We start from the raw sequence: 20,191 nt of genomic DNA, 5'->3' as shown, positions 1-20,191 counted from the left end.
CATAGAATATATTGCACATGTGGGGTTTATGTTTTAACAGCAGCATTAGGCTTAATTCAGAATAAAATCACTTTTTTATTTATTTATTATTTTCTTTTTTATAAATAAAATAATCTTATACAAGCTTCTTATAGTCTGGAAATGATCGCTAACCTAAACCTTTCATTGTTCTTGCTTATCACAGATTTTACTTTTGAAATAAATAAACAGTATGTACTGAAGCTCTTCTTCAATTAACATTATCATCTCTGCAGTGCTGGATCAATTCTTTAGTATTCTTCTAGAACCCAGTTCTTTCCTGTGGATTAAAAGCCAACTCACTAACTGTCTCTGTTTATCTGCACCATGTCTGTTTCTTCTGTCTCACTCTGCACTCTATTCTCCACACTATTCTCTATTCTCGCTCTCTTTATTTCGGCTCTGCTGCATGTCCTATTGTCTGTGCGCATGTTTAGTGTTTTGCTCTCCGGCTGCGTCTCCGGAGCTGCCTCCTCGTTATCTGCTCGGTCAGGGACAAAGACCAAACACCATCACACACGTGTGCTGGTATCGCACACAGAACCTCTCTCTTACTGATTACCTGCGCATGAACAAGGTACACACAGCAAACAGATCTTCTCCAGGCAGAATGGTTTCTGAAACTTTAAAGTTGACCCCATTTTTAGACAGTACACAACAAAGCAGTTGAAGGTTAAGAGCCCTAAGAGCTCGAATTTTTCAAATGTATTATTTACAAAAAATGCCTTATTGGTGCTTACACAGAAATATATTTGATGGATGCTATACGCCAGGGTTCCCCATAGTACGGCCCGCCCCCACGTTTAGAACGTCTCTCTAAACAATGCCAAAGATATATTTTGAAGATGCAAGTTTAAATATATGTTTTACTCATATCATACCTGTATTTAATAATAAAGGTTAGCTTTCAATCTTTAATTTCCCTTAGTTATTAATGGAGGTCAAGGCACCAATAGGAGCTATCGGCTATTGGCAAAAATCTATACCGATAGTTTTTCCGGTCTGCTGTCATTACAAGAGTGGCCTCTAGAGGCGAATCAGCCACGTGCATATTCATATTCATAGTTATTTCCGTTAGCACATATATTTATATTCATCCAATAGAGTTCAGTACTATTATACATTAAGTGTTATGTTTGGGTTTTGCCATCGGTATCTGTAAAAAGTTTTTTATTTACATATTTTACTTATATATTTTACATTTAGGTTAATTCGTTTTTTAGTTTTAAGTGCTTTAATCTAAAATCATTACAATCCATCCTGATATTGGACAGCTGCTACCCTTTCTGGTCTTTCTGATCAGCCATATGAAAGTTCTGTGATGGATGATGTAATGTTTTCCTCTTATCAGTGAGGAATCCATCGCAATTTAATCTCTTGTCTCGGGCACAGAAACGGAGCAGATTCGGCATCACAGCTGCACGAGCAGTGCCTTGTGCCAAATCCAAGCGAGATCTTTTTTTAATGAACTGATCATTTTTCCACAAAATAAGCTTCTGATGTTTTTAAAGACATTTTTGAAGCTGGATGTTTTTGTTAGTGCTCTAAATCTGTAAAAGTCAAATGATGGTTTAAATCAGCAGGGTGGTGTTTTTTTGCAGTGATGTCTCTTATGATGTTGACTTCTCCATCTTTATAGAACCAGCTGTCTGGCTACCTGCTGAGGAAATTTAAAAACAGTAACGGCTGGCAGAAGTTGTGGGTGGTCTTCACCAACTTTTGTTTGTTCTTCTATAAAACACACCAGGTACTCACAAACACTATTATTATTCTATGTTTATATTTTTTCTATACAAAGTTGCATAAATGTATTAACGCCTCAGTAAGAAAACCTGCCAAAAAGCATTAGAGCAATCAGTGATGAACTTGGAGTTTAATAAACAGTTCAGCTGGCAGTCATTCGAGTGATCTGATCTGTTGCTATCGTTTATTTGGTTCGTTGGTATTGCCCTTGTGCTACATGTTAAATTTAACTGGCAGTAATATATATTTTCATTATTTCTGTTAGAAGAGTAGTTGTGCCATGCTAACGTCACAGGTGCTCAATTCTTGTGAAGTTTAACAGAATTTTATTACCTGGAAAAAAAATAATATATTAAATAAAAAAAATAAAAAAATTTGCCCTGTTTTGTCTTGACATGAACAACAATTATTTTTTATATTTATGTATCTGAAGGATTTTTACAAATTATAGTTATTATAATTATCACAGATCTTTAGTGTATATTTCTGCCTTTAAATTGAATTGGTGAGATACCAAACCATGTGTCGGATCAACAGTGCTATAGGTGCTGCAACTGTGTTCATACTGTGGTTTAGGGCTGTAACTAACTATTATTTTGATAATAGATTCATCGGACGATTCAAGGTATTTATGTATAAAATGGCACATTAAAAAAATGCAAAAGCCACACAGTGAGTTTAACTATCTTTTAATTTAGACATTTTAAAGCTTATAGTAGCTGCTTGTTGAGGAGTGCATGGGAGGAAATTCTCCTTTGAACAAAATTTAAGTGAAGCAATTTGTGTAAATCAACATTTGTATTGCATTTTGCAGATGGCAAGTTGACAACCATGCTTTAAAAAAATCTATATAAAATACATTATTTTGACAAAAAAAAAAATTTGTTTAATTAGTGACTTTATAAGCACCTAGAATATCTAATTTATTTAATTTTGTATAAGAATTAAATGCTATATGCATGAATTAAATATACAAAGATTGAAAATAAGCATTTGAACGTAGTAAAGCCGTGGTAAATCACGTTTGAAAACAGAACTTAACTTTTGTAGTAGACAATGCCATAGTCAGAGAATAGAACAGAGAAACGCAGCAAGCTAACAGGCTTGGTTTAAATAAAAAATATACATTGGCGAACAAATGCATAATCATTTGCTGAAAACCACAACAATGACTAAAAATGTAATAGTTTACTGCTGCTTTTAGATTGTGTTTGTTCGCACCGTTTTAATTGAATCAATCACTATATCCGCTTTGCATAACTTCCAGGTACAGTTTTCCTTGTTGCGTTTAATATAAAATGCTCCTGTGCCTTGCGTTTAATATAAACTGCCCCTATTCCTTGGATGATTTGGGACGCTCACATTTCTGCAGGAGGCTGTGTTATCTTAGTCATGCTAACCCGTAACTTTAGCAGCACAACTAAGATTTCTTTGTTGGTTTTGTATAGACAGCTGTCAAATAAGCAAATTTGCTTTTAAAACAATTCAACATGGCTTCATAGCTTTACGCTTATTCAGTGCAACAAAAATTACATGGGCACCAAACACAATGCATGCAAGATATTGTACATTTTCTGGTTTATGTTTGAATAAATGGAAATCCTAGGTTATTGCAGCTTTAAACTGGCCAGCTCATCTTTACAGTTCTTGAACGAGGCTTTAAAACTGATGGTAATGTTAAGTAAATACTAAAGATTAAACTCAGAGTCCAAAACAATCCGACGTTCATTCAAGAATAATGAGCGTCCGACCACTAGATCGTCACATCTGAATGAAATGTGTTCGATTCAGCGAGCTCACATACAGACAATGTTATTTTTTTGCTTTAGGCTTCGCCAAATGACTCCTATTTAACGGGCTGTGTTGATTATGCCTCGGAGTTCAGTTGCAGGAACAGCTGCAACAACATCCATTTTGAGCCCAGGCCACTTTTCGTCTGGGGTTTGGGAGTTCATGATGTTCTGTTTTTCATGCAGGATGACTTCCCTCTGGCTAGCCTGCCTCTGCTGGGATACACGGTCAGCACACCTGGGGAATCAGACAGCATTCACAAAGAATATGTCTTCAAGCTGCAGTTCAAGTCCCATGTTTATTTCTTCAGGGCTGAAAGCGAGTACACCTTTGAAAGGTCAAGTTTTTTCTCTTATCATCACAGGAATTTATATACATGTTATTCAATCTGTTCATTTGCAGTTTAGGGCTCTAGAATTAGACCTTGTGTTGTATTGTGAGATGGAGCTGATGGTGATTTAATTCAGGAGGTCAGTTTCTTTCTAAAAAAACACAATAACCTTATTGTATTAATAATCTGGATCAACTTTTTTTTTTTAGAGCAGTTCAAAAATGTCATCCGGTATTCATAGTACTATGTAATATTTGGAGCTGTATTGAATGGACATTTGGTGACACCCCAGATGAGGAGTCTGGATCCTCTAAAGGTTTCTTCTTCATCTCCATCTCATGGAGTTTTTCCAATTTTTTTTTGCAATTATAAGGAACAAACTTGGCACCAAACTTTTACATTCTTATGTACAAATTTATAAGCACTTTATCTCTTTAAAGACGATTTGAGACGATGTATATTGTTAAAAGCGCTATGCAAAAATCCAATGTGTACAAGACAACACACATTAGCACACTTGGAAGGAAACTTTTATTTATCCTCCTACCTACATTTTTCACAGTTCTGTAGCTGAACCTTAGATACATTTAAGAGGAGAATAAATATTATATAACCTTTTCCTCTGCACTGTCAAACAAAGAGATTACAACCTCAATAATATGGAAGAAATGGTAGCTGGTTCACCTATTGGTACTGGTACAAATTAGAAGATTCTGCAGAAAGTATATTTTTGCTGAAACCTGTGCCATCTGTTGTCTCAGTGTCACGTATGAAACCCTGCTTGCCTTATTTTTGCACTTCGCAGGGAAACTGTAAATTGATACTCCACTATGTTCTCCACTGTTGACCCTGAATTCGAAAGGAAACTGTAGGTAGATCAGCAGGAACCAAATAACATGCCAGGAAATACTGGCTAGCTGTACTTTATGGCTCATATAACAAAACACGTTGCTGGATTTCTGTCATTTATTGCATTTATTTCTGAGACATTATTGCCCATGTGAAGATTTTACAGTAGCCAAAGGTGAACTGTTTAAGACATTGAGTGTGTGCGTGCCTTTGTGTGTGCGTAGGTGGATGGAGGTGATAAAGAGTGCAGCAAGTGCCGCTGGTAGGGTGAGTCTGCTCATCCCTAAAGGCCCAGAAGAGATGAATGGGAACTGAAGATTCACACTGAGGCTGGTTGTCCTCCTGGAGCTCGGGGCTGGGCCCTGCAGACTGCCATGAGTCTACACTATTGTTTTATTCAATCCTCTCTGTTTCGTGGCTCCTAATGCCATTATCTTCAACATTTCTACTGAATGGAAATGGAAGAAGTCAGGGGTCACCCAAGAGCTCTGTTCTGTTTTTTTTTTCTTTCCATTTTTGACATGTGGGCTATGACCCCTTCATTTTTAAAGTCATGCCAAGTTTCCAGAAGAGTAATATAACCGTAAACTGTTATTATATTCTGTTTTGGTTCACATGGTCCAGTTAGAGTTTCAGCGGTCACATTTAAAAAAAAAAAAAAAAATCACCAGTTCTTCATCTGAAACTGGGAGCTCATCCAGAGCTGCAAAACGGTATTGTCTCGAACCCATTACGACTTCCTGAAGGGGTTTCAATGTCATTAAAAGCTCATTTTGTGTAATCTCAGTCTCAACCCCTCATATTTACGGGGGCAAAGTAACGGAGCGGAGTAATGGACCGAAATCAGGTTTGGATGTTAGAGTAAGTGAAGAGATTGAAGCGAGAAAGGATAGCGAACCACAGTGGTGTGGGCCAAAGGATATTCCTGCACCTAGGTGAAGAGATTGAGTGTTTTGAGGGAAGGATCCTTGTCCTCTGTAAATAGTTGTAAAAGGTGTGGTATGAAAGTTCTAGAATTGCATTTAGGGCACTGAAATAAAAATGTGCGACAAAATAATTGATCTGGTGTGGACACAGAAGTAAGTAGCGTCTGAAGTGTGTTTGTGCTCCTGTTCAGTTCCACACTCATCGCATTGAGACTTTAGTGACATTTTTACTATACTTTATTAAAACGCCTGGTTAACAGTCGTATATGTAAGAAATATTGAGATTTATTGAAAAGGCAAGAGTTATTAAGTTTTCTTACTTTTCTAAATTTGACTTCTTTTTCTCCCTGAGAACCACAAGGGGGAGTCGTCATCTAAAGTATACGTATGGTCTTAAACTTGGTGCTCACTGACACAAAAGCTGCCTATTCTTAATGTCTCGTGGTCAGTAGTTACCTTCGGTTTCTATTAAACATATGGCTCTGCTGATTTCTGACTTCTCCTGCAGGATAATTGTGAATTTATGAAAGGGAACATGGGCCATGTAGTAAACTGGTCTCAATAAAGTAACGATTCATGTGCTTAAACCAAAAAAAAAAAAAGTCAGTGGTGTTTTTTTTTTCTTTCAGTTTTCTTTAATAGCACATAGAGAAATGTTAAAGCACAGGTTATGCTGTTTTCTGTATTACTATTATTATTATTAATAATCCTTTGTTCTGCTATAAAGGCCAGTTCTTGTATGTAAATATTTGGGTTATTATATGGTAAAGTGAAGTTTCTTTTAAAGGAATATTTTTGTGAACCTTTTGATTTACACAATCCTCTCTATACCCTAAATGCAACGGATTAACCAATACAGATTGGGTGATTGAATTTCGCTTCTGCTTCAAAGCTACAATCTGTGATGAACTTAATGTCATTCAAATCACTGCCTTCAGACTTTTTGGACTATAACCCCTTCCTGGGTTGGATGCTTGCTGAGGATGAAAGTGATCCTGGTTTCAGTGTGGCTGCTTTAACAGTTTCTTGCTACAGGAAGTACTTCTGTTCTTTGCTCTATACATTACTGTATGCCATATAGACAGAACATAACCACGTAAAATAGCAGTAAGAGAGCAAAGCTTCCAACATTGTAGCTCCAGTGCAAAACAAATAAAGCAAAACCTCCAACACAATACAAATCTTATCAACTGTATAGGTTTAAGGAGCAAATTGTGTTGGTTTAATTTTCGACCTGAAGTGTCCCTTTAAGATTTTGAAACAGCCATGTGTTTTCTCAGAAGTGCTGAGATGAACTGTACATGATCCTTCTCATTTGGGAGATTTGACTTGTGATATTGACTTGATCAAAGTCTTTACTAGACTGTTACATTGGGACATGAATGCTGTAATGGGTCCAACCAAAGACCTAAAGTCTCATAAAAGACTGAACACTGTGGCTGAGGTTTTGTCAGCCACAGATTAATCGGTACTGGTGATTGCCTTGTTTTTTTTTTAATTAATACAAGTAAGCGGATATTATGCACATCTCATGAGTCCTGGATTATTAGAAGTTTTTTTTTCCCAATTATCTTGTTTATTATTTTTGTACATTTCTTACAAGGACTGGAATTTAATATTTCCCTCTCGCCTGCGCCGTACATAATTTACACGACTGTCATGTATAGAGATTAGAATGAGCTTTACCAAACCTCCAGGGTGCTTCTGTCATTCAGAGGAAATCCATACATCACATTTTACTCCTGTTTTTGTTTCACATTGCTCCTATTTATTGTGTAGCATGTTGCTGTAGTCAGTTTCCATGTCATTACATTTAAAAAATAACTAATAAAAATGAAACCGGTATTAATCAGGGTCTGAGCTTTAAGTAGTTTTTTTCTATTTCTATAAAAGTTGTCATCATTGATCATATATTTAAGTCGTTTGTCTCTGTTTTACATAAGAAAACAGCTCTATATCCTCTTGTCCTTGTGGTTTATTAATATGTTCGAGTCTCATCACATCCTGCAGTACACAGATCTTGCCTTTTTTTTCTTCATTTTCAAAGCGATCAATATTCTATAAAGGAAAATAGTTGGAACACATTCAAAAGACGTGTGGCATTGATGAAAAGGTCCAAGCCTTTTGTGAATGCTGGAGAAGAGGTCATGAGGAGAAATGTTAGATCGATGGAGGGATTTAATTCCGTTGGTTCGCTCATCGCTTTGGAGGTGTCGTGTTCCCATTGAACGTACTGTGAGAAGAGGAACAGAATGAGACGTTATGTTCTGCCTGTTCTGTGTATATTTTGGCCATCGTACTGTACACACACACACACACACACACACACACACACACACACGTGCGCGCGATGATATTAGGAGGATTAATAAACAGCACATGAATGCAAACGAAAAAAGTGCTGCCTTGAATATCAAAGGAAACATGTTTTACCTGCACATTCTCTCCATCATATTAGTGAGTAAACGGTCTGAGATTCCCGGACTCGACTCCTCCGCGAGATTAAAGGCGTTCTCCAGCTCCTCTAATGCACACGCACTGCTTCCAGTCACACGTCGCTTTTCTTTTAACTGCACAAACAGTAGAAATTAACACCAGATCTAGAGTTCGATATCCGATAATATTGCTGCCAGTAACCTAAACTTATTCACTTAAATGGTTCAGGCAAATGACTTGAGTGCTTGAGGTCTTGCTCGTTAAACTTATTTGTGATGTTAATTCTATAAACCCGGTCAATGAACCAAAGCAGTGAATCCGAATGAACTTTTATGATGGTTATGTATTCGTGCTGTAACAGCGTACCTCTCGAAACACGGGCATGAGGAGCGTCGTGAGGGAGGACGACTTCGGCTGCCTCTTCATCACATCTGCTGTCTGTAGTGCAGAAGTGAAAATGTGCTGTTTACATAACATCTACCAAGCATTTTATTATAGTCAGCAGTATTAAAACATTTACTTTACTAGTGAATCTTTTTTTTTGTCTTTTATATATTTATTCTTCACTTTCTCTTCTAGATCAACTACCTTTTTCCTTAAAATGTAAGTCCATGTTCTTTGTTAAAAAAACAGGAAAAATATTGAATATATTATTAACTTATACATTGAAAAAAAAAAATAGTTGCTTCAAAGAACTTTTAAATTAAGGTTCATTTGAAATTAGATGCAAAAGATACAGCTGATCTGAGCAAGCAGGAGATTGTAGTAATGGTTTGGCAATATGCGTAAACATTATACATACGATAATGTCACAATATATAATGAATGAGATAAATATGAAGCATTAAACGATAAATGTTTAATACACTATTTAGGCAAAAGTATTTGGACACCCGACTTTTCCAGCAATATATAGTTACCACAAAGATTGAACCACACGGTTGTAAAGTATCTCTTAGGATGTGGCAGCATTCAATTTCCCTTTTACTTAAATTTCGAGACCTGAACCTGTTGCAGCGTGACAGTGCCCCTGTGCACAAAGCCAGCTTCATGACAATATGGATTGCATGTAAATGGAAGGTCTTGAGTAGCCTCTGAACTCAACCCAATCTAGTGGAACGTCTTCCCAGAAAAGTGGACGTTATAAAAGCAAATGGAAATATATAGAGAGAGACACACACAATATATATATATATATATATATATATATATATATATATATATATATATATATATATATATATATATATATATATATATATAATGTGTGTGTGTGTGTGTGTGTGTGTGTGTGTGTTACAATATATGTATATATGGTAAGAGGGGGGGTGTAAATTGGAACTGAAGTCATTATTGCTAAACCTTGACCATAGTATTCATATATTGCATGTCATATACAGATATATATATATATATATATATATATATATATATATATATATATATATATATATATATATATATATATATATGTATATGTATAAAATACCATGGTCAAGGTTTAGCAATGTTTACTTCAGTTCCAATTCACACCCCCCTCTGACCATACAAAAGCTACTCATCCTGGGAAACAGTGGAAATGAATAAGTTCACACACCCACCTTACTCTCTACATGGTTACTTCCAATCTGTGACTTGTTCAGAAGTCTGGGTTTTACAGTGGGAGGGAAAGTCCACATAGGACGCTGATCTGCTTCATCACCTTCCCCATCCCTGAAATCCACACCCACACACTGGTTACCTTGAACTCTACACACCACTAAAGCAGTCAGTGTAATGTCCGTGTTATGATCTTATACACGTCAGAGTCATCAGAGCTGGAGTCGTCACCGTGGCCCTCGGATTTCCAGCGGCGGTAGCGGTCGATCAGCTCTGCTAGGTAGGATGTTTTCCTGGTGTAGCGACTGATGAACTTATGCTTGAGCAGCTCTTTGGCTGTCGGCCTCTGCAGAGAACGTTAGCATGCAAGTATTCTTAGCATCAATAAATGAACATTTAATGCAGACTTGTATTTATTTACTCTGTTTTTCCCTCATTGGTTTTGATAAAAGAGCAAACAGTATTGAAATGAAAAGATTCTGGAAATTGAAGATCCAGAGATTGATGACGTTATGTGGGTTTAGTTGTGCCTTACCTCCTATAAATAAAAAAAAAAAAAGGAGGGGGCGTAACTTACAAACCGTGGGTCTTTGTTAAGACATGCTTCCACAAAGTCCTTGAAGGCTTTGCTGTAGCTGCCCTCCAGAGTGGGTGGGTTGTTCTTAGGGATAAGAAAGAGAACTCTCATAGGGTGCAGGTCTGAGTTTGGGGGTTCTCCTTTAGCCAGCTCGATAGCTGTGATACCCAATGACCAGATGTCAGCCTGGGATAAAGAGAAAGTAAAAGTATAAATGAGAATGAAAGAACATAACAATAAAAACCCCTTGCCATCTGTTCCTTTCTAAATAATTCATCAGGATAATTTACACGAGTGAACAGAAAGCGTTCGGTACTTAACAGATGTTTAGCAACTTGATTTGTACTCTTACACTTGATACTCAGTGGACTAAATAGTGGGACAGTAGTCCATGGAGAGTGTACCTTAAAATCATACGCAGACTGCTTAATGACTTCAGGAGCCATCCAGAATGGTGTCCCCACAAAAGTGTTCCTCTTGATCTGCGTGTCTGTTAGTTGGCCTGCCACGCCAAAGTCAGCCAGCTTTACCTCTCCGTGCTCGGATAGTAAGACATTGGCAGCTGTTTGGATAAAAAGGTTTTTGGTGAGCAGAAAAAGCAGAAATGCATAGCAGGTCTACTCGTCCTGTACTGTTTATATAAAAACTTTATTTCGGCTTCTCCCATTAGGGGTCGCAGCGACCCATCCGCATGTTTGATTTGGCACGTTTTTACGCTGGATGCCCTTCCTAACGCAACCCTCCCCATTTATCCGGACTTGGGGCCGGCACTGAAAGTGGCTGGGGTTGGTTCCCTGGTTCCCTGGGGTTGGTTCCCATCGAACCCAGGCCGCAGTGGTGAGAGCGCCGCATCCTAACCACTAGACCACCAGGGACCCTACTGTACTGTTTATATAGTGCGGATAAATAACTGATTTTGACTGGTCAGAAGGTGTGATTTAAAATACAGGTTTCAATCAATTAACTTATTTTAATGCCATTTAATATGATCACTGTTTTTAAAGTAAACATTAATTCACATAAATTTGTATGATTGCACATAATGTAAGCTAATCAAATAAACGGGTGGAAAAAAAAGTGTTGTTATTGAAAGAAAAAAGCGATTGATGGATTTCAGGATGGAGAACCATCAGAGAACTGCCTGGGCATTTCCGGTTTCTTACTAATAAGGGAATGAATACGCCTACACAAAAAACAAATGTTATTTGCGGATCTGGACATGGAAGGATGCCACATGCTCTGTGGCTCTGACACAGCTTCTGGGTTTTTGTTTATTTAAACACACAGCAGAGATTTCAGTAAAACAGAGATAAATTCAGTCCAGACCTTTAATGTCCCTGTGAATCTTCCTCTCTGAGTGGAGGTAGTCCAGTCCTTTAAGGATCTCTCGGAGAATAGTGGCGATGTAGGCTTCCTCCAGTGGGCCTGGCTTAAGCTTACACACACAAGACAGAAATCCTACGCCAAGCCACAAACTGTGGTCCTCCGTATTCTCAAAAAACATATTTTATTTCTACACTGTAATCAGGGTTAAAAGGTTATCAGGATGTAATTAATACTTACCATGTCTAGAGCAGAACCACCACCCAAATACTCCATGATGATCCATAGCTTGGTGCCCTGCAGTTGTACACAACTTACTGTCACCGGAACACTCAGCCATTCACTTCATTCATTTATTTATTCAGACATGAAATATGTTTCTGAGACTGAAATTTACAATACAGTAAATCTAAAATATGGCATTTACAGGTACAGGTATTTTTTTGATGAATCTTATAAAGTATTCCAATATTTTCAGAGTGAATTGGTGGGTTTTTGTTAAATGTGAGCCAAAATCAGCACAATGAATAGAACCAAAGACCAAAAACTACTTGAGTCTGTGTCATTGAATTTATTTAATACACAAGTTTCACAATTTGAGTTGAATTACTGAAATAAATGAACTTTTTCACACCATTCTAATTTATTGAGATGCAACTGTATGTGAAGCTATGTAAATGAAACCATGTGTGAGCAATAGTCTTACATATTAGAGTTTGATAAACCTTGGAAACATTTCCTTATGGCATTTGAGAGACACCTGCATGTTCACTTTGTCATTTAACTGCATGAGGATTTATTTTACCAAACAAATACTTAACTGTTGCGATAGAAGGGTATCTGCGAGAGTGAAAGGGAAAGTTTATAGGACTGTGGTGAGACCTGTGCTGTTGTATGGTTTAGAGACAGTGGCATTGAGTAAAAGACAGGAGGTGGAGCTGGAGGTAGCAGAGCTGAAGATGTTGAGGTTTTCATTGGGAGTGATGAGGATGGACAGGATTAGAAATTAGTTTATTTGAGGGACAGCACATGTAGGACGTTTTGGAGACAAGTTGAGGGAGGCGAGATTGAGATGGTTTGGACATGTGCAGAGGAGGTACATGGGGTATATCAGTAGGAGAATGCTGAGGATGGAGCAACCAGGAAGGAGAATAAGAAGAAGACCAAGGAGGAGGTTTATTGATGTGGTGAGGGAAGACATGCAGGTAGTTGGTTTGAAAGAGGCAGATGTAGAGGACAGGGGGTCTCCCTAGTGCGAATAACAGCAATCGTTCAAATATTTTTTTTTTCTCATTAATCTACATTTAGTACACCATAATGACAAAGTTTTTAATAAAAAAAAAAACCTTTAGATATTACATAAGCATTCATACATAAGTATTCAGACCTTTGCAACAATACTTGAAAATCAGCTCAGGGGACTCCCATTTTTCTTGACCGTTGCTAAAATGTTTCTACACCTTGAATGGTGTCTAACTCTCCAAAAGTTAATTGATTGGACATGATTTAAAAGAGCACTGAAGAAAACACACTGGCCTCTATAATTTTTAAAAGGAAGAGGTGTGGCACATTTGTTTCCAAAAGCTGGTTGCCAGGACAAACTAAGCAATCAGAAGGTCAATAATCACTGCAGCCTTCCACTGGTCTGTGTTTTATGGCAGAGTAGTTAGACAGAAGCCTCTCCTTGGTGTAAAACCCATGGAAGCCTGCTTTGTGTTTGCAAAAAAAGCACCTGAAGGACTCAGATGTTATGTTTGAAAGAAACAAGGCACTGCTCATCGACTGACCAAAACCATCCCAAAAGTGAAGCATTATGGTGGCATCATCATGCTGTGGGGGTGTTTTACTGGAGCTGGAACTTGGCAACAGGTCAGGGTTGAGGAAGGGCTGAATAGAGCAAAGTACAACGATATCCTCAATACAAAACTGTTCTACAGCACTCAGGACCTTAGACCAGGCCAGAGGCTCACCTTCCTACATGATGATGACTCTAAGCACACTATATGAATGTCCTAGAATAACCCAGACAGTGTATATATATATATACACATTACATATATTTAGCAACCATTATAGTATATCTTATCAAGGCACAATACTATAGAAATTAAAATAGGATTTATTTTAGAGTGGTCATTGTGCAGCTTGTATAGCAGTACAGATTTACTGCCATTATTGTCAAAATAGCTTGTAGAAATAAGTGAGTACACCCTAAGTGAACATGTCAAAACTGTGTCCCAAGTGTCAATATTTTGTATGAGCACCATTGTTATCTTGCAATGCCTTAATCCTCCTGGGGCATGGAATTCACCAGAGCTGCACAGGTTGTTGCTGGGATTCTCTTCCACTCCTCTATAATTACTCCATAATTGAGCTGATGTAGGTTAGACACATGGCACTTCTCCACCTTCCGCATGAGGATGCCCCACAGGTGCTCAATAGGGTTCAGGTCTGGAGACATACTTGGCCACTCCATCACCTTCACCTTCCTCAGGAAGGTAGATGTCATCTTGACGGTGTGTTTGGGATTATTATGTTGGAAAACTGCCATTCAGTCAAGTTTCTGAAGGGAGGGCATCATGTTTAACCCTAAACAGTTACATTTACAGCTTTTAGCAGAAGCCCTTGTCCAGAGCAACGTACAAAAGCTTTGAGCTCTCTATCAGTGAACAAATCTAGACTGGTACGCTAGATTACAAACTTAAGATAAATCAGCCTACGATTCTGTTGAGGTTTTTTTTTTTTTTTTTTTAACAAAGCTTGGAAAATGTTAGTTAAAGTGTTCTGAAAGAGGTAGGTCTTTATCAGTAGCTTGAAGATAACCATGGACTCGGACATCTAGTGGAAGTTCATGCCAGAACAAAAAACAGCCTTGATGTATACTTACCTCTTATCCTGAGAGAATGTGGTACCAGTCTAACCCTAACCCTTACTATGCTTCAGAACGTCACAGTATCTCCATGTTTCAATCAATGAACTGCAGCTCCTCAGTACCGACAGCACTCATGCACCCCCAAACCATGATGCTACCACCATACACTTTTCTTTGTAGTCTTCAACAGCGTGTCACATGCTGAACACCATCTGAGCCAAACAAGTTCATCTAAGTCTCATCAGACCACAGGACATGGTTCCAGTAATTCATGCTCTTGGACAGGTCTTCAGCAAACTGTTTGTTGGCTTTCTTGTGAGCCAGCTTCAGAAGAGACTTCCTTCTTGGACGACGGGCAGACAAACCGGCTTGTTGCAGTGTGCGACGTACGGTCTGAGCACTGACAAGCGGAACTTTCGCTTCTGCAACCTCTAAAGCAATTCTGCAACACTCATGCATCTGTTTTTTTAAAAACAGCTTCTGCACCTTGATTGACCCTTGTAAAGCCTATTTTGGGTGGAAACCATCTTTCCACCATCAAGCCTCTATATGAACCTGGCCACTGTACTGTACCTCACTTTCATTGTGTTAAAGTGTCTTCTTATAGCAGAGACCATCTTTGTCGAGAGCAACAATTCAAATTCTCAAGAAAGTTCTTTGCCATGAGGAGCCATGTTAAACATTCAGTACTCAGTATGAGAGAATTGTACTCTAAGAACTAAATTTGAACTGCTCTAATACAAGATACACAAAAGTGTATGGTCCTGTCAAGCAGGCAAAAAACACGAACATGATGAATAGGACATGTGGCTTTGCATATTTACACGACATGCAGCTGTTCTCACTTATGGTGTACTCACTTTTGTTGGCAATTATTGAGACAATAATGGCTGTATGTTAAGTTATTTTCATAGGACAGTAAATCTGTACTGCTATACAAACTGCACATTGACAAATCTAAAATATATCCAAGCTTTTCTAGAGTATTGTCCCTTGAGAAAATATACTGAACAGGGTGTGCTCACTTTTGTGAGATACAGCATATCTATCTATCTATCTATCTATCTATCTATCTATCTATCTATCTATCTATCTATCTATCTATCTATCTATCTATCTATCTATCTCTATATATCTATCTATATATATATACATACATACAAACACACACACACACACATACACACACACCGTATTTTCCAGACTATAAGCCGCTACTTTTTTCCCACGTTTTGAACCCCGCGGCTTAAACAACGAAGCGGCTTATTTATGGATTTTTCCTGGGTTTTTCTGGTTTCACAAACTGAACCCCATAACATTAGACCAATGAAATTTTCCGAACGGAAACAAAAAAACGCACCTCACCTGTGTTCTGAGCTGCACGGCATCGGGAGAAAAATTTTTTTTTTTAAACGCACGACAATGCCAAAAGATAAACTCCCGAGTGAAATAGTTGTGAAAGGAAGGAGGAAGACAGTGAACAATGACTTTCTTGGTAGGCTACTTTTTAGATACAAGCCGTTGTAACGCGTTGAGTCTGGGTGAAGGGAGAGCTCACTAACTCCAGTTGCAACAGAAATCATATAAGCACAGACAGGTTTCCAAAACTCGTGCTTTTTTATTTTTCTTGGCAACAGCGTTAAGGGTTATTTAAAGGAACTTAGAAATGAGCATCAGAAAATAATAAGGACATATTCCTGGGTCTTGCACACATGCAGTAATACCGGGAAAATGCAGCGGCAGGCTATTCCCAAAATGCCGCTCTGCTCTTAAAGGAGCCACAACATATTTTACCCGTTACACCATGTAACACAGACTGTCTTCCGTTAAAGCCTGTGTAAAGTTTATTAGTTTCAATGTAGACACCTGTGGCTTATAGACAGGTGCGGCTTATTTATGTTTAAAATAATTTTTATTATATAACGGTGCGCTTTGTAGTCTGTATGTACACACACACACACACACACACACACACACACACACACACACACACATATATATATATACTGTATACACACATACACAATTCTATCAGGCATTAGCTACAGCTACACTAGTAACTTAATGTAGCCACTATTAAATAGATATGGATAATCATAGAAAGTACAGTATTTTTTTACCGCTATGTGACTGAACAATTCATTTGTATAATAATCTCAAAATTGCTTGGGTCAAAACTATTACACAATGAAACTAGGATTTAACACAAAAAATTCAACACTTAAAATGAACTCATCTAAGCGTTTATATGTTTATGCCAAAGTAGTTTTACCATATTAGAGCTCAACAGGATTTGTCAACAGGAGGCAGCAAGCTGAATTCGAGAAAACACAACACAGGTTTCTGTCCAGCTGCCATAACATCTGTCTATGTTTTATTTCCCAATAAAATTAAGTTAAATCTACTTCAATTCTATTTATACAACAATGTGACAGATTTTTTTTGCTGCTATTAGTTGTTACTGAATTTAAATAAAGATAAAACAGAATGTGTTTGCAGCAACCAAGCTGAATTAAGTTCTTTCTAGTGTTATTAGATGAAGAAAAATATGAATAACTCGTACACAGACCTTCAGGTAGGAGCCAAAGTATTTGGTGACGAAGGGACTGTCGCACTGGCTGAGAACTGTGATCTCCTGCTGAATGTCTTCGATCTCATCCTCTGCCTCCTCTAGATCTATGATCTTAATGGCCACGACCTCCTTGGTGTGGTTGTTAATTCCTTTGTAAACTTCTCCGAAGGAGCCTTTGCCGATGCGCTCTAATTTGGTGAAATACTGCTCAGGATCCAGACGGGTGTTCTGGCCAATAATCAGAAATGCACATTAAACACGATAATGCTTCAATACAGTTTGCACAGAGAAACACACACCGACTGAAATAACAGCATATGATTTATTTTTTTATAGAAAACTTTAGAGTAGGCCTCTTAAAGCCAAAGTAGTTGTCACAAATTAACCTGGCAGTTACCAAGCAACAGGTTCATCAGGAGACATTGCTGAGTATTTTACTGCAAATCTGAGGCAATAAAAGTTCATTCGGTTGACACTGGAAAATCAGGCACTGCAGTTTTTGTATGCAATCTACAGTATATGATCAGTGTAATAAACATGTTTGCCTGACATATGAACAAATACTATTCATGGAACAAGGCTTTTTTTTTTTGTAGATAAAACAGCAGATAAAGCAAAAATCTAAATAAATAAATAAATAAAGTATCACTCTTCATGCTGGTCTCAAAGTTCAGAAGATAAGATGTATTAGTACAATCAAACTGTACCCTTGTCCATTAAACTGTGATTGTAAAACATCTTATAAAAGTCTGAGAGCAAAGGTTTAGCCATAGATTCAGTCCATTTGTCTCCAACAATTACGCTTGCATTAAAAATTATTCACTGATCTGTTATTCCTAGTAGTAGAACATCTACTACTACTTAATGTAAAACAATAACCACAAAACCGTGGAAATCGACATTAAAAATATTTGCACGGAGAAAACGCAAACAGTCGCCTCCGTTTTCATATTTAAGCCTGTTTTTTCCGCAAATAATGGTGTAATGTGCACATTTTAATGCAGTGAAGCTAATCGTCTGAATATGTGCCATAGGTCTCGCTATTGAACATTATAAAAGCACAATATTTGAAGCATCATTATGTGATCCATTCAGACTCTTAACATCAAATAATAAAGAAAAAAAAAAGCTGTGAATGTAACTAAATGAAATATGTCTAATTAAAGTAAGGGGCATGTCTGAAACACAGGGCTTTTTTTTATTCAGATGTTAACCGGCTACCTGCCACCTTCATGTTCCTCTGTGTAGCAGTTGATGTGTGTCTGAATTGAGGAAAGACAGTGTCAGTATTGGAAAACCATTTATTATTAATCCCTGTAGCCTCTTCTGATTTTAGATAAAGAGGAAGTTGAGATAAAGAGACCTTTATTGTATGTAATATAAGGGGTATTTTATGACGAATTGATTACTTAATTATAAATGCAAATTTCAAAACATTAATAGATATTGCAATTTTTACATACACATTATATATATATATATATATATATATATATATATATATATATATATATATATATATATATATATTTATTTATTTTTTAATTTTTATTTTTTGTAATAATTCAAGGTTAAAACAAGCTACTTCTTTCCCAGAGTTTTTACAAACGCCACACCTTAAAAAGGAAATCATTTTTGCATTTAGAAACGTAATGCTTGCGTCCTGCAGAGCATGCAGCAGCAACACCCTGACAGCTCGAGTAAACTCGCTCAGGGGATGAGAGTCAGTACTGAGCAGGATGGTATGCTCACACTCATATGTTCATGTTGTCCCTGACTTGTTCACACCTGCCACCACACCATCACAGTGCTCTTCTGGGCCAAAAGCCTCTCATCCTGTGATTATAACAACACTGTTCACAGCGCATCACAGATTGTCTTTAACAACCAGGCGTACTTTACTATATTTTAACTACATAACTTTCTCAGTACCATCTCTGACATATACTTTATTATGTAACAATATCATTTAAGATCAATCAAGTGAATAATAACAGAAAATGGGTTGTATAAGCAAAAAAAAAGCATGCAAAATCACATTATACTGTTTTACGCATTAGAGCAAAAATTTATTTCATAATTATTATAATTGTAATTCTAAAACAATGAGGCCCAACTGGCAAACCTGGTCATGGATTAACCTTCTGGCAGAGAAAAACATATTATAGCATATTAACACAAGACTTTAATTTTCAATTCAATTTTTAACATAACATTTTCTTCCATCTCCATTAGACTGTGTAGATAGATAGATAGATAGATAGATAGATAGATAGATAGATAGATAGATAGATAGATAGATAGATAGATAGATAGATAGATAGATAGATAGATAGATAGATGACATATAAGCAGAAAGACAGATCAATAGATTAATGCCATCCCTTAGACCTCGGGCCAGGATTAGCAGCATTACCTGGTTGCCGATGCCCAGCAGATGCGCCATGGCGGCGGTGACACCGTGCTGGAGCTCCGCTGTGTTCCTGGCTGGAGTGGGTCTCTTCCTCTCCGCCCTGATTTCTGCTGCTGTTCCCACACGGTTGTCTGGACCGTTGTTTTTTTTTTGTTGTTGTTTAAACCCACAGACACTCACAAAGACACCTTTCTGTCTGCTTTCCTCAGTCACAGCTCTGTGTCTCTGCAGGCCCACAGCGCCTGTGTAAAGCGTTTAATCTGGTTTTCGCTTCCATGCGGGTCGCGTGTCCCGGTCCCCGGCCACCGAGCCTTTAATCTGTCTCTCTGTCCCTGTTGCTGTCTCCGGGAACACACGACACGCCCCTTTCCTTCACCGCTACTGTCAGAAAGGAGGATTCACTGCGCATGCGCGTCACGCTGTACACTTGGTTATTGTAGTTTGTGTGAGGCGCTTCTCAAGGCCAATCATCATCATCATGACTTATTTAGGAAAAATGAATGATCATTGCACTGCCTCACTTTCATTATTATTTTCTCTGCCTCCCTTTACCCTTTACCTCCCTGCACAAACGGTATAGTTCATGTCTTTATTTATGATGTTATAATTTTATTTTTCCACTTTTTTATTTGATAGTTTTTAATATTTTTTATAGCACAGGCACACTATGACAAATTCCTTGTACATGCAAACCCATGATATTTCGCAATAAATATGATTCTGATAATATTTTACAAATTG

At 37.6% G+C, this 20,191-nt stretch overlaps 2 protein-coding genes across 3 annotated transcripts in view; one reads left to right on the top strand and one right to left on the bottom strand.

The window, feature by feature from the left end:
* Positions 1-6,791, top strand: part of farp2 (FERM, RhoGEF and pleckstrin domain protein 2) — a 55,889-nt gene extending 49,098 nt beyond the window's left edge. The window contains exons 25-27 of the mRNA XM_083568900.1: positions 1,658-1,765; positions 3,738-3,889; positions 4,957-6,791. Of these exons, the coding sequence (XP_083425026.1) occupies positions 1,658-1,765; positions 3,738-3,889; positions 4,957-5,047 (351 nt within the window). The 3' untranslated portion in view covers positions 5,048-6,791. The remainder of the gene's footprint in view (positions 1-1,657; positions 1,766-3,737; positions 3,890-4,956) is intronic.
* A 420-nt stretch (positions 6,792-7,211) lies between these two features.
* Positions 7,212-19,850, bottom strand: stk25a (serine/threonine kinase 25a). Of its 2 annotated transcripts, none has more exons than XR_014538006.1 (11): positions 19,454-19,816; positions 17,035-17,265; positions 11,834-11,890; positions 11,597-11,705; positions 10,675-10,832; positions 10,271-10,456; positions 9,894-10,039; positions 9,696-9,807; positions 8,461-8,532; positions 7,988-8,228; positions 7,212-7,957 (listed from the first exon to the last, which is right to left on the bottom strand). XR_014538006.1 is itself a non-coding variant. In XM_083569764.1 (11 exons), the coding sequence occupies exons 1-11, from the start codon at positions 19,481-19,483 to the stop codon at positions 7,855-7,857; spliced, it is 1,275 nt and encodes a 424-aa protein (XP_083425890.1). In that variant the 5' UTR covers positions 19,484-19,850; the 3' UTR covers positions 7,212-7,854. The 2 variants fall into 2 exon arrangements, 1 of the variants encoding a protein (XP_083425890.1); XM_083569764.1 differs by having other exon boundaries at positions 7,212-7,891; positions 8,092-8,228; positions 19,454-19,850.
* Between the last annotated feature and the right edge of the window lie 341 nt (positions 19,851-20,191).

This window comes from Silurus aristotelis (assembly GCF_946808225.1).
Source record: "Silurus aristotelis genome assembly, chromosome: 2".
Taxonomy (NCBI): domain Eukaryota; kingdom Metazoa; phylum Chordata; class Actinopteri; order Siluriformes; family Siluridae; genus Silurus; species Silurus aristotelis.
Note: the sequence above shows the minus strand (reverse complement) of the source record. Positions and strands in the feature narration are given on the sequence as shown.

Excerpts from the sequence above, each read along its gene's own strand:
- stk25a (XM_083569764.1), bottom strand. The coding sequence starts at position 19,483 with ATGGCGCATCTGCTGGGCATCGGCAACCAG. Across the intron at positions 17,266-19,453 it reads TGCTGGGCATCGGCAACCAG|AACACCCGTCTGGATCCTGA; the intron begins GTAATGCTGCTA and ends ATTATTGGCCAG. Across the intron at positions 8,229-8,460 it reads TCATGCCCGTGTTTCGAGAG|TTAAAAGAAAAGCGACGTGT; the intron begins GTACGCTGTTAC and ends CTGTTTGTGCAG.